General features: G+C 35.1%; 1 protein-coding gene across 1 annotated transcript in view; it reads left to right on the forward strand.

The window, feature by feature from the left end:
* CSMD1 (CUB and Sushi multiple domains 1) overlaps positions 1–18,045 on the forward strand; it is a 1,273,929-nt gene that overhangs the window by 1,118,682 nt on the left and 137,202 nt on the right. The window contains exons 43-46 of the mRNA XM_075708500.1: positions 8,915–9,092; positions 11,757–11,902; positions 14,978–15,058; positions 15,212–15,325. Of these exons, the coding sequence (XP_075564615.1) occupies positions 8,915–9,092; positions 11,757–11,902; positions 14,978–15,058; positions 15,212–15,325 (519 nt within the window). The remainder of the gene's footprint in view (positions 1–8,914; positions 9,093–11,756; positions 11,903–14,977; positions 15,059–15,211; positions 15,326–18,045) is intronic.

The following is an 18,045-nucleotide window of genomic DNA, read 5'->3' on the forward strand; positions in this document are numbered from 1 at the left end:
TCTAATCTTATAGAATGATAGAATCATTTAGGTTAGAAAAGGCCTTTAAGATCATTGAGTCCAACCGTAAACCTAACACTGACAAATCTTGTTCTGAAAGATTCTATTAAGGCCACCTATCCCTTTCTGTTGACTATTATAGCTAACTTCTGTACTTATTTTAGAGAATTCTTTCAGCCTAAAACATGGGCTTAAGTACTCCAGTTATGTGTTTTTTTCCCCAAGGGTGCTGTCTTTAAGTGCCTCCTGAATTAGACAGTAATTGAATAGGACGATTGGAGATTTCAGTTTTGCACTTAAATGTTTTACAAGTCCTATTCTAGGTATATAATACCTTACATTGAATGTGATCTGTAGATCCATGTGACTTTTTAATTAAAAATTATAGCCCTTTACAAAATATTTTCCCATATATTACATGAATTAATAAGTGATTAATTTTGAGTTTTAAAATAAAATCAAAGATGAGGAAGGACTATTTAAAGAAGATATTTTTATTCCAAGGAGACTGGGTTATGGATTCAACTTTATCAATGTTTTGAAAGAAAATACAATGTTGTTCATAATAAAACTGCACGATAAACAAACATGAAATATTTTTCCTCATGTTAAACATGCGGTAAAGTTTTACAATAACCTTTAAAGAGTGATATAAAAGTGTAAAGGATGATGATAGAATATTATTAACACGTTCTGTATACAATACAAAGCTAGGGTGAAAAAAACAGAGTTACAAGCAGAATATCAAGTAAGCAGAGGACTATCTTGTCTGGAAATAATGATGCCACTTTCAAAAAATGTGGGGAAAAAATCTGAAGAGCATATGGAAGATATGGAATAATTACTTGATAAAATAACTTCTGTGCAGTCTTCGTATAAGAGATATGAATAGGACTTGCTCTAATAAATGATAATATTAGTGTATTTAGTTCTAAATCTTGCCATCTGATGATACAGGTTTTTAAAACTCATTATGATATCTTCTACCGATTAGCTACAATGTGCCTTATTATCTTGCATAGGAATAGAGAAAGAAAATACTTTAAAGGACATAAAAAGATAACAGAATACATGTGTTTTCCCTCTTCCCATTAAGGCTGACCTACACTCTTTGCTCTAGATTCTTAGATTTTGAGACAAGTTATAATCTGTGTTCTCTTTGAAATTTGTTTTCACACTGTATTCTGTAGTGGTTCATTGAATGTTGTAGCGATAGTACTAGAGATTTTTGTAGCTTTATTGCATTCTTTTTATTACTATTTTTTATTTTTAAACTCTTGGCATTTGGGATAATCCTTCTGATATCTTAACAAGATAAACATAAAGCATTTAACTTAAAATGTTGCTCTTTTACAACACATATTTTGAGGATCTTTTTGTAGTGGTAAATCAGAAATTAGAAGAATAAAGTGTATAAATTCAAGTTAAACTGAGAGGATGGATAAGAAAGGTAACCATTATGTCATTCACTTTTGAGAAATAACCTTCTAGCCTCCTCACTTGATAAGAAATGGAATCAATATCACAAGTCATTCTGTTTTGTTATCCTGGCCTTTAATAAACCTCTCAGGTTTTTTATGTCATGAAATTAAAGGCTTTCCTTTCCTTTCCTTTAATAAGCTGCTTCACCTTTTCCTAATCAAATAAAAGCTGTGTGGGATTTCCTTAGTTTTGGAACACCCAGAGAAGTTAATTTCTTTTCCTGAATCAAAGCAACAGAAGAAGCTATCCAGAGCCTCTTTGCTAGCTAGCATTACAGCACTTCGACATTAACAGTTCAGTAGGACCCTTCCAAAGCCTTGAAATTTTATGTTCAGGCACTGCCAAGCAGAATCTTTAACACTAAGTGTTTTTAGAATCCTTTAGAAACATAGGCCTCTAATTTCGAAGTTCAACACTTTTTGGTTTTATATAGACATACACCTCTTCCTTTTCTTCCTTTTCTTCCTTTTCTTCCTTTTCTTCCTTTTCTTCCTTTTCTTCCTTTTCTTCCTTTTCTTCCTTTTCTTCCTTTTCTTCCTTTTCTTCCTTTTCTTCCTTATCCTAGGTTAAGCTTTTTGAGTTAGATGCCTTAACCTGATTTTGATTTCTTCCACAGCAGTTTTATGGTGATGTATCTGCAGTGACCTATTGTCCCTCTTTTCTCACTAATTAAGCTTTGAATGAAAGTTGTCAGCTAAAGAAAGAATGTTTTAAAAAATCCTCATTAATGGTTTAATAATTTATTTTATTAATTTTAAAATGCTAATTCCAAAGCAGTGTTGTGACAGAATGTAGACCTATATGTTATACAACTAACATGATTTCAGTTGCAAAAAGTTAGCATTCAATTAGTTCAGCAGCAATCTGTATATGATACATCTTAAAGGCATAACAAACACAAAATGGCACTTCCAATTATTTTAAGAGTATATAAAGTGACATCTATATATATAGAATAAATAGGAACATAAGACTGGGTAAAAGTTGCAAAAAAGAATTTTAAGTATATCACATGTTTTTACTGTATGACACATTACTGATACATGTTTATAAAACTACATCAGTTTATCAGCTTGATTTTTATTTTTTAGAGGAATGAGGCTATTTTGCATAGTTTTATGAAAGTTTCAGAAAAAAATTCTCTCACTTTTAATGACATTGTTTCTGATTAAACCCACTATTCAGTTAAAATGTGGGCAAGATTTGAATATATCTCTTCTGATTAAAATATGTTTGAAAGTAAATGGATTCAAGTAATAAACTGGTACACTTTGTAATACTAGTTCCAGTTAGCAATCAGAGGTCTTAAAACAAAGGAAAACACAGATTAAGTATTCTATATCTAGGACTTTTTAAAAATATCAAATAATATTGGATTATCTTCCATGACAAATAAATCATATAGAAAAAACAAAATTGCTTTATATCTAGATTTATTTTTTAACCCCAAAAGAGATTAAATGCCTATTTAAATGCTTTCACTTTACATGTGAGAACATTACTGGGTTTCCTCTAGTTTTATGGTGATTAAAACCAGCTATTTGGTATTGGGGGAGTATGTTTTTTTCTGACCTAACACAAGATGAATACATCTTTGGAGTTGTAAAAGGACTTCAGAATAATAGATAACATTCCTGAGAAGTGATATATATGCAACACCAAAAGGCATAGCAGCCTTGTATCTTTTTTATTTCTTACTGCTTTTTACTCCTTAGAGAAACGTGTTTCCTAAAAGAATATTAAAGACATATGAAGTCTGTATTAGGAGTGGTTTAGATTTTTATAGTCAAATTCACATTTTCTATGTTTTCTTAGATGAAGTGAGAGTAAAGAAATATTTGTTCTGTTTAAATTAACATGCAGGAAGAGAAAATAATATTTAGTTTATAAGTCATTCTTTCTCTTCTCTGTCCCGCCCCCCACCCCCCATCCAGATAGTTTTAATTCAGTAGTTTTATCTTCATTTCCTAACTCAAAGAAGACATTCCTCTGCTCTCTGTTATGACACGTCTGTAATTGAGAGTGTACATTTGTCCTGGTTCCTTTGCATATGACTCCTATCTTCCAAGCCTATCCACAGGCATCTACATTGCACAGCTCCATACAGCTGAGGCCTGAATGCATGCATCCCCATTGTGTGTGCAGTTGTGTACATTTATAGCTATGATTGCTGACTAAAGAGCAGGTTTCATAGTATTTTGGCTGAGCATGCAGAGTTTTCTGTCTCCCAGGTAGCACACTACTTGCTTTGTAGAAAATTCATTTCTGTACCTTAAAGCTCAGTCTAGCACTGCTGAAGGAATTATGATGACATATACATGTTTTTGCAGTAAGGAAAACAAATGGTTATAAGGTCTCTAATCACTGGAAATTGGCAGTGGGTCTGAGAGGGAAATCAATGGAAGAATTAAATCACTTTTCTATCTATGCCAGTACTCTTAGAAGTTCAGATCAAAACCTTTCTACAGAATATTGCACGTAATTCAGAAGGCTGAGAGAAATAAGAGATCTGGTAGTGGCTCACAGAAGAAAGTTGACACTGCTTCAGAGGAAGAGGTTGGGTTGTCTGTGCAGTTATCCCATGGAAATCTGACAATGCATATGTCACCCATAAATGATTCATAAAAAAAGGTTTATGAATATTTGTGTGTAAGATGTGGAAAATAGGTTTGTGATTCCAGAATATTGAAGACATCTGGTATTTCTGTTTGTTCCTCTCAAGTAATAAAATCATCATGACAGTGTCTCTGCTATTTTATCTTTAGGTGTTCTTGGTTTTCCACTGTTGCAAAAATATATTGGTAAGAATTTGTTGCATCCAGGTTGTGAAATAGGTTGCCTGAATCCTCACCAGTCTGTTACACTCAAAATACTGGTCTGGGCAAAAGGAAAATGCCATAGATGCAAAGCCAAGGCTTTAATGTTAGTCCAAAGAAAATCTTAACAGTCTAATCAAAGAATTATTATTAGTCCAGTTACAGTATACTAATATTTAAAATTAGGTAATGCTAGAATGATATACAGACAAACATCTAATATCTACCCTTTTTTCTGACATACACTCACTCTTCCAGTGCCTATATGGGTGTTAAGGTCAATGGTCTCAGTCTGGGAGAAGGGCTACAAGATAATTCTACACAGAAAACCTATTTGTTATCACTAAATTTTATTCATAATTTTATATATATAAAAATTGTGTTACATCACACAGTTATACAAAGCTAAAATGAAGTAGTAAGTAGTTATCTGATCATTAGATAATTGCTGCTATAAGTTAAAACAAGTCTCCAGACTGCCAGATCAAGTCCAGAAAAAAATGACAGTCTGTGGCCTGTTTTTTTAGCTTAACAGAAGGTCTGTGGCCTATTATTAGCAGTGGACCACTATATTTACTGGGCTATATGGCTAAGGTTTTACTTGTTAAGGGTTTTTTATCCTTTCCATATCTTTTCTGTATTCCATGATTTCATTGGATTCATAGTAGCAATAATGTTCAGTACCTTTTCAAGCTTCTCATATGGACTCAGGGAAAAATCCAAGTGAAGGTCCCTCTCAAAAACATGAAGCAACATATTTTGTTTGTCTACTGGCATTAAAAGTTGCCCCACTTCTATGTTCTGTATAATCATAGTTTGATATTTTTACCCACTTGATGTACTGTTACTAAATTTTCATATATTAGTATTTCCTAGCAAGACCAAAGATACAGTATGAATTTCCAATTTAATTAACTGGAAAAAATCCTGAGGCCTGGGGGAAGATAAGAACAGTTAGACTAGGTGGCTCTTGATAGTGCTGGTTTTTATAAACATTTGAATCTAAGACGACAGTGAGAGATGTCAAATTGTGAGAAGTCCTAAACTGATAGAATTTCTTCAGGCTGTTGTAAAGCTCTAGTTGTAGTGTTCCCTCCCCTCATGCTAAAGAAAAGTTGTAGGTTTATTGTTTGTTTGGGCTTTTGGTTTATTGGTTGGGTTGTTTTGCCTGGTGAGTAATATCAAGGCCATCACTAGACAGGGAAAACAATAATTAAAAAAGCTGATAAATGATAGTGTTGAGGCCGGAAGCTTGCCCTGCTAAGGAATCTCACTGAAGATCTGTGTTAGTCTTCTGAAAACAAATCTCACGGGTTATCTGATCATATGGGAGAAAATGAGCATGCTTGTAATGTTTAGCTAAACTGCAGGTAGTTGCCAACAGCAGAATGAATTCAAACACCCCTGCCCTGGCCCAGCAAAATAGCATTTTGCAAATATATTCATTTGTTATACTGAATTGTTAAAAAAATTGAAACTTTCTGGTATTTCATCAGGAATTTTTACTGTAATTGTAAGGCTGGTGGTTGCTACCTTGAGCACCATGGCTAGAACGTAAATACTTTTCTTCTAGATTTGTCCCCTAAGTCATCTGAGGTCTGTGGTGTATGGCTGTCTAGCACCTGTTAGGTCATTCAGTTGCCTACCTTAAGCTAGCAAACCAAGCCTCTGGTCTACACAGTTCTGTTCCCATTCAGAAGAGGTTGTTGGCTTTATGCTCTGTGATGAAAGGATGACATGGATAAACTTGTTGTATCATGGGGCTAAAGATGGGCATCCCCAAGTTCACAACTGACATTGTTGTCCTTGAGGTAGATGAGTTTATACGAACTTTCACAATACAAGCTTCTCTGCACCGTGTAACGTTCCCTATACTCACAAGCCTTTTCAAGGTATTTTCACCCCCATATAGATTTCCACTGCTTCCTTCTAGATCATGGTATTTGAAGTTAGTCATCCCTGCCTCTCTAAGGCAAGCAGGGCTTGGTGTATATACGTCATGAACAATTGTGAAAATTCATACAACAAAGGGGTTAAATAGTTATCAACCAGATTCTTGTATAGGCAAGTTGAACGGAAAGGAGATGAGCAGAATGCACAGACTGAAAACTAGTCTGGCACTGGAGAACTGTCTGAACAGAGCAAAGATATGCATGCTTTTGGAAGCCATCCTCATTCTAAATTATATCTGAGATACATTAAAGAGCTTACTCTGTAAATGGGAGAAAACTAGATTAATTTCTGCTCACAAGTTCATAGTAGAAGCTTGTCATGTAGTCATGCTCCAAGACTTCACTCCTGTGCAATCAGGTTGTCCTAATGTTACACCATAGCTGTCTCTGCATAAGCTATGTAGCTGTCAATAAATGACTAACTAGGTTCGGGCACCTTTGAGTGGATCTTTAAGAATGTTTACTGTCCTTCCATGCACAATGTTATATCTGGATTAGGTATGAATGGGCATGGGAGGACATGCATTTGTAAATTGTAAAAAACAAATTCATGCATTTGTAAATCAGCATGTGGTCTACTGTCAGCATTTGAAAGTTTAGAAGACTTGGTTATGTTCTTTTCCATTTCAAAAATCTGTGTTTCTTCATACCTATAGTTCAAAGTACAACATAAGAACTTCGAGTGATTTGTTTATTTGTAAAGCTATTTTTGTCTTGTGTGAAATATAGCTTGTTATTTCTGTTTAGTTTTCTGTCTCCTGTGATTTTTAAGGATCTTTGGAGAAAGCCCAGTACCAGCTGTGTGTGTTGCTTATTCTATTAGAGTTTTGTTATCTGTGGCACTTGGCACTTTTTTTTTTTTTTTCTGAGACAATTTATTGATCTGTCATGGCTAACAGTGATATAAGAGGAAGTAGACTGTCTTTACTGAGATACAACCAATCTGAATTCTTTGTAGAGTATTAGAGACTAATGGAGGCAAAATAAAAAAAAGTATGCAATCATTGACAACTTTAATAAATGTGTCAAAAATATAATAAACTCAGAAAATATTTAGGTATATTTAAGTATAAAACTTTATCAGAAAAATCCTGTATCTTAACTAGAACTTAAAGGGTTTTCCACTTGTCACCATATTAGTGACAGGAAGTGTATTTCAACGTAGTAAGCGTACTTGTCAAAGCAGTCTTTTAGCTGTAAACATGGAGTACTGTGGAGAGAACAGACCAGACTTCTGAGATCAGGCAGTCTGAGCATGGCATAAATGTAGACGATTGGGGAACAGTAAAAAATGAGCTCAAGTCACATTTTCATCATAGAACCATCAGAGCTGATAGACATTGCCACTTGCCCTTGGCCTGTACCTGCAACCAGATATCAGACAGATAGAACCACCCCTTCATTTTCCTTAGCTCATTTCCTTTGTTGGGCACCAAAGGGTTGTAGTTCAGGAACAAATGCTGATCTGTTCTAAGATGGGAAGATGTGCTAAATGCATTATACTAGCTAGTACTGATATGGATGAAGAAAGTGAAGTGGTTAAAGCCTCCTTAACCTGTCCTATAAATCCAGTGACTGTTAAAATGATTCCTCCAAAAAGGGTTACTTGTCAGCTAGCCAGATGATCTTTCTACCCCAATGGTATAGCAGCTTTAAACCATACGGGAAATGTGACAACCTTCTGCATTTCTCCATCCTTCTTCCTTTTTTCCCTTTTCCCTTTTTCCCTTTTCCTTTTCCATCACTTGTTGAAAGGTGAAAAAGAAATGACAAGGGTCTGAGGGAGAGTCATAGGAACCCTGAAAATAATAACATAACCTTTATGGTAAGAGCTAATGAGAAAAGTTCCAGAGCCAGACAGAGTACCCACAGATGAGACTAAGGTCTCACTCTAATGAGTGAGACTCATTAGTTTGCACTAATGGCCATATGTCTACTCAGATCCATGTTTGCATACATAACCAGTCAATTCCCCAAAACTGAGACTCAGAAGAGAGCACATTATTTCATATTTGCTGCCCTTGAATTAAATCAACTACCTTTTCATGGCATAGATTTGCTTACAAATTTCATTCAGCACATGTATGCTAATTTGTGTCTCTGTCTTCATTTTACTTGTCACAAGAATAATCAGCATACAAACTGCAATTGAAGTACCATTAAACATGGCTAAAAACTGTCAGAAATAAAGTGTAATGGTATTTGGGGTAGTGAAAGAACAACCAGCCTTTTTTTTTTTTTTTTTTTTTTTTCAGAATTGTGTTCTAATTGAACTGAACTTTCAATTAGCGTTCAGTTGTATGGAAACATGGAAGCTTTGTTTGCTTGTTTATTTGTTTCTTAATCTTGAATACAAGCAAAAGATACCCCTTTTAAAATGTGTGGTAACTTAGTTTCAAGAATTCTGTATAAAAGCAATATTCCCAGTAGATTTTGACAGCTTTTAAGAAATGAAATCTGAAAGACATCAGGATAAATTATTTCTTAGAAATATCAATACTTTCTGTCTCTAAGAATCAATCAACCAAGGAAAAATGCTCTCTCTGTAAGACCTAGATTGTCTTGTCCTGTGGAACTTTCAGAATTTGGAAGCATTTTGATATTCCATTTGTAACATGAAAAAGTATGTTTCTCCTACTAATTTCTCATTTGTTTTCTTTTCAGCTCCTTGTGGCTATAATGTAACTGCTCAGAATGGTACCGTTTATTCCCCTGGATTTCCAGATGAATACCCAAATTCCAAGGACTGTACTTGGCTAATTATTGTACCTCCGGGCCATGGGATTTATATCAACTTTACTTTACTCCAAACTGAACCTGTGAATGACTACATTGCAGTTTGGTATGTGACCTTTCAAAAAAGGGGATTTTTTTTCTGATTGATTTATCAGATCTCACTGTCCCAAGCTACAGCTTTTGCTTAATATTGCTCTTTAGGTCATCATATGTGCTGAAAAACACCATAAAACAAGTTCTGCGATTATATGAAAAAAAAAAATTATATGTCGCTGTCTGAACTCTTTAAGAATATTGTTCCAAAAGTACTTTGAAACTCAAACTCAGTTATCATTTAGATCTTCTTTGAGCAATCTCTTTTCTAAGTGAGGCCATGTGAGGTCAAAGTGATCAAATAATCTGCAGTATGTTGAATTATGTGTTCCATGAACATATGAGGCAATATAGGTTCGTTGTGGCAAAACTTTTTGACATCTTTAGGGATTAACTAATTTAGGCATTAATTAAGATTTTCGTAATTTTTCTTAGTATCTTAGTATGGCTGATAGACATACTCTCTATATTTCTCCAGCTAGGATTTCAGCCCTTGTACCTCTCTAAGTCTTCAAGGTTCATATTGTAAGTTCCTGCCCTCTGAACTTGTATTTCTTACCCCCCAAATCCATCTCAACTTTGTGTCCTCAGCTAGAGGAAGAGGTCTCAGGGCTGTCTAAATTCTTGCATAAGAATTTACTGCACTGAAAGGCAGGCATAGGTGATGCTGAAGTTGTTACATACTTTCTCATTACGGCTAACCCTGGTCCTTACCCCACATAATGTGCAAAGTGACTTCTCTCTCATATTTGGTACAGATAGTTTGCCAAAAGGACAGTTGGCACAGAATATAGGATGTAACTTATTCCTGTGTTAGTCAGCTGCTCCCATCTCCCAGCTAGTCCACTATTTCTGTACCTATTGCCGTCTGGGGTGAGTTTTTTTCCAGACAGCAATACTAAAGTCCATGTAATACAGGGAAAATCCAATCAGTTTATAGAGATGCATAACTGTTTATGAACAGTTTTTATGTTTGGCTACCTCTGGTATTTGCATTACCTATAAATCCAAGTCTAAAATGCATCATAAGTTGTCCTCTCTGGCATGCTAAACAATAATAAAAAAGCCTTCACTGGTAAAGATCTAACTGTATCAATGACTTTTTGCCTAAGCAATTAAGTCCTAAAATTGTGTCAGCTTTTTGAACATGTTTGGCTGAAGTATGAACTGAATTCCTGAATTCCTGTATTCTTTCAATAAAGATTTTAAAACAACTGTTTTACAGCTTATTTCTCTCAGTTCCCAACTGCCTGTGAATTACAAGCATGCTTTCTTTAGAGTTATTTGCTGAGGTATCAGCAATAGATAACTTCTAAATTTGCTGGGAGGAGGCTGGTTAGTGTAATTTTTTTTTAAGTCATTCATGTATATGCCATTTACTTCTGTATGAAAAGTCATATCTTGATGTCCAAGCTTTTTTTCTTCTTCTTTTTTTTTTTTTGTTCCCCTCTGGGAATCAGACTTTCAAATTGAAAACCTAAGTAAATTATCAAGTTCCTATTCAATATTCATTACTTTCACTCTTGTTTTCAAGGCAGCAGGAAGAAGAAAATACATTTTTATGCCAAGCCATTTATATTTTTTTTTCTTGTTGTCACTAATACCAGAGTAGAAATTAGAAGCCTGAATAATCCTGAAAAATTGTACAAGAGGAAATTAATTAAACTAAATTAACATTTTTAAAAATACAAGTTGTATGTACAACTTATATACATGACAGATATTCTTTTAAAACCAGAGTTTTTCTGTACAGTTGGTTTTTCTTTTTACGAGCACACTATCTTGATATGTTTGAGTTAGACAAAAATTAGTTAATGCTTGCCTTTTTAACAATACAGCTGAGGTGAACAAATATCCCTCTGATGTAAAGACAGTGAAAAGTCAAAAGCTAAGAGCTTTCCGAGAGATTCTAGATAATATCTAGCCTTGTAAAATACATATCACAAAAGCTTTTTTATTCAGTTTAGATTCATTATATGCAATATAAAAAAAGACCAGAAATAAGTGTTGCAGAGCTCAAAAAATTCTTCAGTGATAAAAGCAGGGGGTTTTGTTTCTGTTCAGGCCTGAATGTTCTACATGATGATACTGAAAGTGACTGCAGCCTGACATTACTGGAGTATATTTCTCTTTGGGTGTCTATCCTACTGTTCAGAAACATAAAACATTTTTTCTGTCTTCCCCCCCCCCCCCCCCTTTTTTTTTTTCCTTTGGAGATACCTTTGAGTCTTTGGAATGAATTTAAATGGCAAGAGTAACTTGCAAATTCCACACCTCTGTATGTGTTAGTCATGAGTAAGGACTTGTAGGATCTGGGTCAAAAAATGTTAGAAATATTTAAAGATTACAAGAGTTTTCTAGATTTTTTTTTTCAGCTGCTGTGTTCATAAGAATTTTTGGCAGGAACAGACAGAGAAAATCTCAGTCAGCCAATAGATTTCTTGCCCATGGAAACATAAAAGCTATTGTAAGGTATTCCTGTCTCAAAAAATATTAGGCTTTGAAGTCAGAAAGAGTATTCTGCGTTGCTAGAAATAAAAGGAAAACAAACTCATTTTGAATCATTAGGAAAAACATTTTTTGCAAACATTTAACCTGCTCTCCAGAGAAAAGAGGCTTTTAATTTAGATGTTAAGTACAGTATTTCTTCACTGATTTTTTATGTTTCCTTTCCTAGGGATGGGCCTGACCATAATTCACCTCAGCTGGGAGTTTTCAGTGGGAACACAGCACTGGAAACAGCTTACAGTTCCACCAATCAAGTCCTCCTCAAATTTCACAGTGATTTTTCAACAGGAGGATTCTTTGTCCTCAATTTTCATGGTCAGTTTGCTTTATGTCATTGACATTTAATTACCACAATCAATTAGTGAAATTTAAAAATATTTCTTAACTTTGCAAGGTACTGAACGATGTTAAATAAATTTACCATGATTCAGGGGTTTGCTACTCTTTTAAAATAACAGTACAAATTAGTTTTTAAAATCCCACATTAAATCTTAAAAATGTTCATTTGTGTCTTTGAATAAACTACGTTCTGTCTTTAATGTCAAGACATCTAATATTGAGCTTTTACTTTTTTAATTATTTTGGCCCATTAACTAACAGTTAACTTACTTTTAACCTTCTGTAATAAAATTCTTCACTAACTGACTAATCCTAGGGCTCATGGTCAGAAAGGTTGATGGGATGATGTGGGAGGGTTGAACAACAGCTTTATATCTGATATCCAGCCAAATACTTTGTTCAGGGCTACAGGACATGCAAATTAGGCATTCTAGAATTCTAGTTCTAATTCTGACTAAATCTCACAAGTTATGTGTATTAAATGGAAGATTCTTAACCTTCTGGACTGTAATTCAAAAAGACAGGGTGAATTAATTCACAAGGACAGGAGGAAATGCCACAGGAAGAGAGTACCTGAAGTTATCTGTTTGCATGGGGAAGTCTTTACAAAACCAGTACTCAGAGTCTGAAATTATTTTCTTGTCTGTGGTTTTCTCCTAAAAGAAGGGTGTGATGCATGGTAACCTGAAGCACTTATCTGAGAAGCAAAAACTAAAGTACCTGGCTTTAGGCATCATATGTTTGTCGTGGTTTAACCCCAGTCAGCTACTAAGCACCACACAGCCGCTTGCTCACCCTCCCCGCTGTGGGTGGGATGGGGGAGAGAATTGAGGAAAAAAAGAGTAAAACCCCTGGGTTGAGTTAAAGGCAGTTCAATAGGACAGCAGAGAAAGAGAAAGTAATAATAAGAATAAAGATAAAAGAATGTACAAAACAAGTGATGCACAATGCAATTGCTCACCACTTGCTGACCGATGCCCAGCCAGTCCCTGAGCAGCAATTGCTGCCCCCTGGCAAACTGCCCCCAGTTTATATACTGAGCATGACGCCATATGGTATGGAATAGCCCTTTGGTCAGGTTGGGTCAGCTGTCCTGGCTGTGCCCCCTTCCAGCTTCTTGTGCACCTGGCACAGCATGGGAAGCTGAAAAAGTCCTTGACTAGTGTAAGCATTAATTAGCAACAACTAAAACACCAGTGTGCTATCAACATTCTTCTCATACTAAATCCAAACCACAGCACTATGCCTGCTACTAGGAAGAAAATTAACTCTATCCCAGATGAAACCAGGACCATGGGAAACATATATCTCCCACATAACAACATAGTGTCTGAGAAGCAGGCTACAGGGTATGGTCAGTGAGAGCATTTTCCAGCCTTAAGTTGAAGGTACATAAGCATGTAGTTAGTATTTCAGCGTTGATAACTTCAGATGATAAAAAGGCAAGGTACATACTCTGTCACAGTATGTAGTGCATTAGCCTAGCAAGGGAAAAAAAAAAGAATGAATCTGCTGCTTTTTCTCTGCACTGTTTCTTTATTTTGCGTAATAATATTTTGCATAATGTCCCATGAGTAGACAAGGTGAACAGTGTCCATGCTTTTAATTGAATTCAAAGTAGTGGCATGGGCCACTGATGAAAAAACCCTGCAGACTGGCCTTCTTGGAGGCTAAATTGAAGGGATTCCCATTTTTTGAGCCCACATACCAGGAGATAGATATCTTAGCATTTCAGTGAACTCAAGGGCCTTACTGGAGATATATGTAAGTACAATTTTAAGTTCTTGGAAAATGTTATTGCTTGAAACCTGCTTAGTGTTTATTTCTTAGATACTTGCTGTTACAAGTGTCTAAGTGGGTTGCAGAGCTTTTTTTTCTCAAGTGTTCTCCAGAAAAACTGGTGCTATTAGGTATATATAATAATAATAATGATAATTACATGTATGTGTTTGTGTGTGTGTATATATATATATCAGAAACACCATACAAATACATAAGTACACAGGAAAACATATATGCTTTCTCCTCCTTGTCCCTGGAAGATCCCTATGGATGAAAAAACCTGAAACTCTCCATGGATGAAAAACTCTACATGGTTTTGTTTTTTCTTTTTTTCCTTGTACAATTCCTTTACAGTGATGGGTTACAGAAGCTTATGTGGAAGATAAGGGCTGATTCCCAGTATTTTGTGTTTCTTTAACTTCTCAAAAATGGCAGGTGGATAGGACTATCAAGTTACCAAGAGAAGTTTTATTCTTGACTGCGATTTAGTTCCACGAAGAGGACAGTTTGTCTATAGTATTTGCACTCTGATCACAACCTTAAATCTCTGGTTTGGATTTTTTATCCAGAAATGGCTTCTTCAGCTGCTATAGGCATTCTACTCCATTTTAGAAACATGTCAGTCATTGTACTGGTCACCTTCCTTATGAGATTGCTCACAATTTGTTGAAACAGGTTTGAAGAGTAGAGAAGAGATTTTGGTTTAAAGGTATTGTGTTTTTGGTTGGGTTTTTTTTTTGTGTAACTTATAAATTATTATTACTGTTATTGTTATTATTATTGCTGTTTCTTCTTAAAGTAAGTATATACACCTGTATCCAGAGAAAGATTAACTCCAAGTATGCTTAAATTAAGAATGAATATGACATGCCAGCTATGTGACAGGTAATTACAGATTTTCCAGGAAATGTAAGTAACCTGTGATTTATAACCATCAGCCCTATCATATGATGCAAAGGCAGACACATGAAACAGCAGCCAGGCTGCTGCAAAAATCTCCTCATAAACATCACAACTGCATCCAGTCCTACAATGGATCTATAACTATCTAGGCAGTGTAGTATAGTATTGTATGCTAATAAAAAGTATTTTCTTTTAGATAATGTGTAATGACATGACATGACATTTAACTTGGAAAATGTTGTAACTGAGAGATCATGATGTTCAGTCCATCTTTGGTAATTTGGGAAGTGTAAATAGGAAATGAATTTTCTGTAAAATAATTCTTAACACACCAGCATTTAATCTTTTTTTCACTTAAATTTACAGCTTATCAGCTGAAGAAGTGCCAGCCTCCACCCACAGTTCCACATGCAGATTTGTTTACAGAAGATGATGACTTTGAAATAGGTGAAAAAATAGTATCTCCTTTTCTTTCTTCTGTTTTTATTTGAATTCTAATCACACTAAACTATTAATATATTTTGTCTTCCACCTGAGATTTTTGTACATTTCTGTTTGAGGTTTTTTGGGGGTTTAAATTTTTGTCAATAACTTTTTCAGGAGATTTTGTGAAGTACAAGTGCCATCCTGGTTTCACCCTTGTTGGGCAAGATATATTAACCTGCAAACTGAATGCGCAGTTGCAGTTTGAAGGATCTTCTCCATTTTGTGAAGGTAAACACATGCTTGCATGGTTTGCATATCATTAGTATGCCTCCTTTTTTACCTTCCTATTAAGCATCAAATTTTTGGGCACTGTATTTTCATTATGCTTAAAAGAAAAGTTTCCATTTATTTCTTCAACATCCAAGAAGTGCACACATTTTCAAATTGGTCCCTAAAGTTTTTGCACAGATATTCAATTCTTTAGAATCAAAAGATAAATTACTTTAACTATTTAACTACACCATTAATGAAACACTGATTTCAAAAATTAATTTAAATTATTTAGCATTGTTTTCTATCAAACCAAAGATTTCTTTTCACCTCTGAAGAGTTTTAAAAATATGTGTTTAGATTAAGCTTTCAAAATAAAATAAAAAATTATTCTCTCTGCTTTCACAAATATGGTGACATTGCATAACAGTCACATAAAAAATGTGTTCTGAAAAAATATGTGGAAAATTTAAATTTGTGGGAGAACTAAAAATCTTTCAACTATTCATCCTATGTTTATAATCAGAGTATTTCAAACAAGGAATTTTAAAAATTTAGTACAAATAATGTTTAGGTGTCATTCATACACAATTTGCTCATCTTCATGGAATACAAGTATATCTTGGAGATTTGTACTCAGTCCTCCAAATTATGTTTTTCAACAGATGCTGTTGGTTATTTTTTTCTTTAGTTTGGTTTAGTTTGTTGAATACTGGACAGAAAAAAAGATTTTGAAATGTTGAAAAAGTGATTGAGAAAGCAGCTGTAAAATTTTGTCCTGAAGTACTTCAATTTTATGGGGGGGGGGGGGGAAGTTATTGATGAGACGCCATGATCAAAAAGTGATCAGAAGTTCTCATATTCATAACATATTAACCAGGATCAGCTTTGATCTATAATATGTAATTATGGATGAAGCATCTTCCATATCATGAGGTAACAACATCCATATGCACAACAGGTAACACTGGAAGCATAGCAATTATTGTGACACTTTATTAATAGCTGTATGCGTACCTTCCTTCCTGTTACCCTATTTCCATGATTTAAAAATTAATAAAGGATTCATAGTACAAGCTGCATTAATTTCTTGATGCCATAACATTTTTGATGCTTCTGTAAGTAACTTGTCCATATGACTACCCATGCCCGAGTAAAGATTTTACTTCTCCCCTTTCTTAACTTGTGTATAAAATAATCTGGGATCTGTCATAGATTGAGAGACGGGGACTCCATGTCCCTGTTTTGGGTGGAAAAGATTCAGTATTCCTTTCAGGACCCTCACTATAAAATATGCAAAACTAGTAAGGAAATCGTGTATTTCTCTATGTTTCTTGATCAGATAACTCAATACTTACTGATGTTTGATTTTTTTTTCCAATCAGTGTATTTTAATAAAATGACTGTACTGCAAATCCAGCTTTCAGTTTTAATTTAACGATATGTCGTGGTTTAACCCCAGCTGGCAACTAAGCACCACACAGCTGATTGCTCACTCCTCCACAGTTGGATGGGGGAGAGAGAAGAGTAAAAGTGAGAAAACCCATGGGTTGAGATAAAGACAGTTCAATAGGTAAAGCAAAAGCCACACACACAAGCAAAGCAAAACAAGGAATCCGTTCACTGCTTCCCGTCGGCAGGCAGGTGTTCAGCCATCTCCAGGAAGGCAGGGCTCCATCACGCATAACGGTTACTTGGGAAGGCAAACACCATCACTCCAAATGTTCCCCCTTCCTCCTTCTTCCCCCAGCTTTATATGCTGAGCATGATGTCATATGGTATGACCTATCCCTACGGTCAGTTGGGGTCAGCTGTCCCAGCTGTGTCCCCTCCCAACTTGTTGTGCACCCCCAGCCTACTTACTGGTGGGGTGGGGTGAGAAGCAGAAAAGGCCTTGACTCTGTGCAAGCACTGCTCAGCAGTAACGAAAACATCCCTGTGTTATCAACACTGTTTTCAGTACAAATCCAAAACATAACCCCATACTAGCTACTACGAAGAAAATTAACTCTACCCCAGGCAAAAGCAGCGCACAGTAACAGTAGTAACTTAACTCTTGAAGCAGTAACTTAATTCTTGACTGTGTCAATTAGACTGTAAATAAAAAATGAAAGCCTAAAATAAACTCAACAATTATTGCAAAAACTACAGAGGTATTAGGAGCTTCTGATAATGATTAGCCATCTGTTAAGCACAGGGGAGTAGTTTATTTCCAACAATTCTTGCAGATGGTGTGGAAACTAGTCACTTTCTCTGACGGTAGCACTTGTTTTTTTGCAGTCCTTTGAGACATTGTAGATGAATACTAGCAGCTCTGTACTCCCCTCACAGACTTCGTAGATTTGTGATTTTCTTCCCTTTCATGTATTTGTTACTTACTGGTTTTCAAAACTACCTTGTATATTAAAGTTACTAGAACTTTACTATTTTATAAGTTGTTCCTAATTGATTATTAGGAACATCTTTACTATGCATGTTTTTTTCATGAAAAGGATTAAATAACACAGTTCCAGTCGAGGAGTAGATTACCACCTGTTAATGTCTTTCCCTCTTATACTCTTTTAATATGAATAACTTTGTTACAGGGAGGCCATCAAATGAAATAATCTGATAACAAAAAAAAAAGCCATTTGAGTGATTCAGAGACAGAAGATAATGGAACCAGAGGCATTAGAGCAAAGATTCTGGCACAGTTATTTTGGACAGACATGGGATACAACTGATTTCCTTTCTTCAGA

Source organism: Pelecanus crispus, chromosome 3, assembly GCF_030463565.1.
Source record: "Pelecanus crispus isolate bPelCri1 chromosome 3, bPelCri1.pri, whole genome shotgun sequence".
Classification (NCBI taxonomy): domain Eukaryota; kingdom Metazoa; phylum Chordata; class Aves; order Pelecaniformes; family Pelecanidae; genus Pelecanus; species Pelecanus crispus.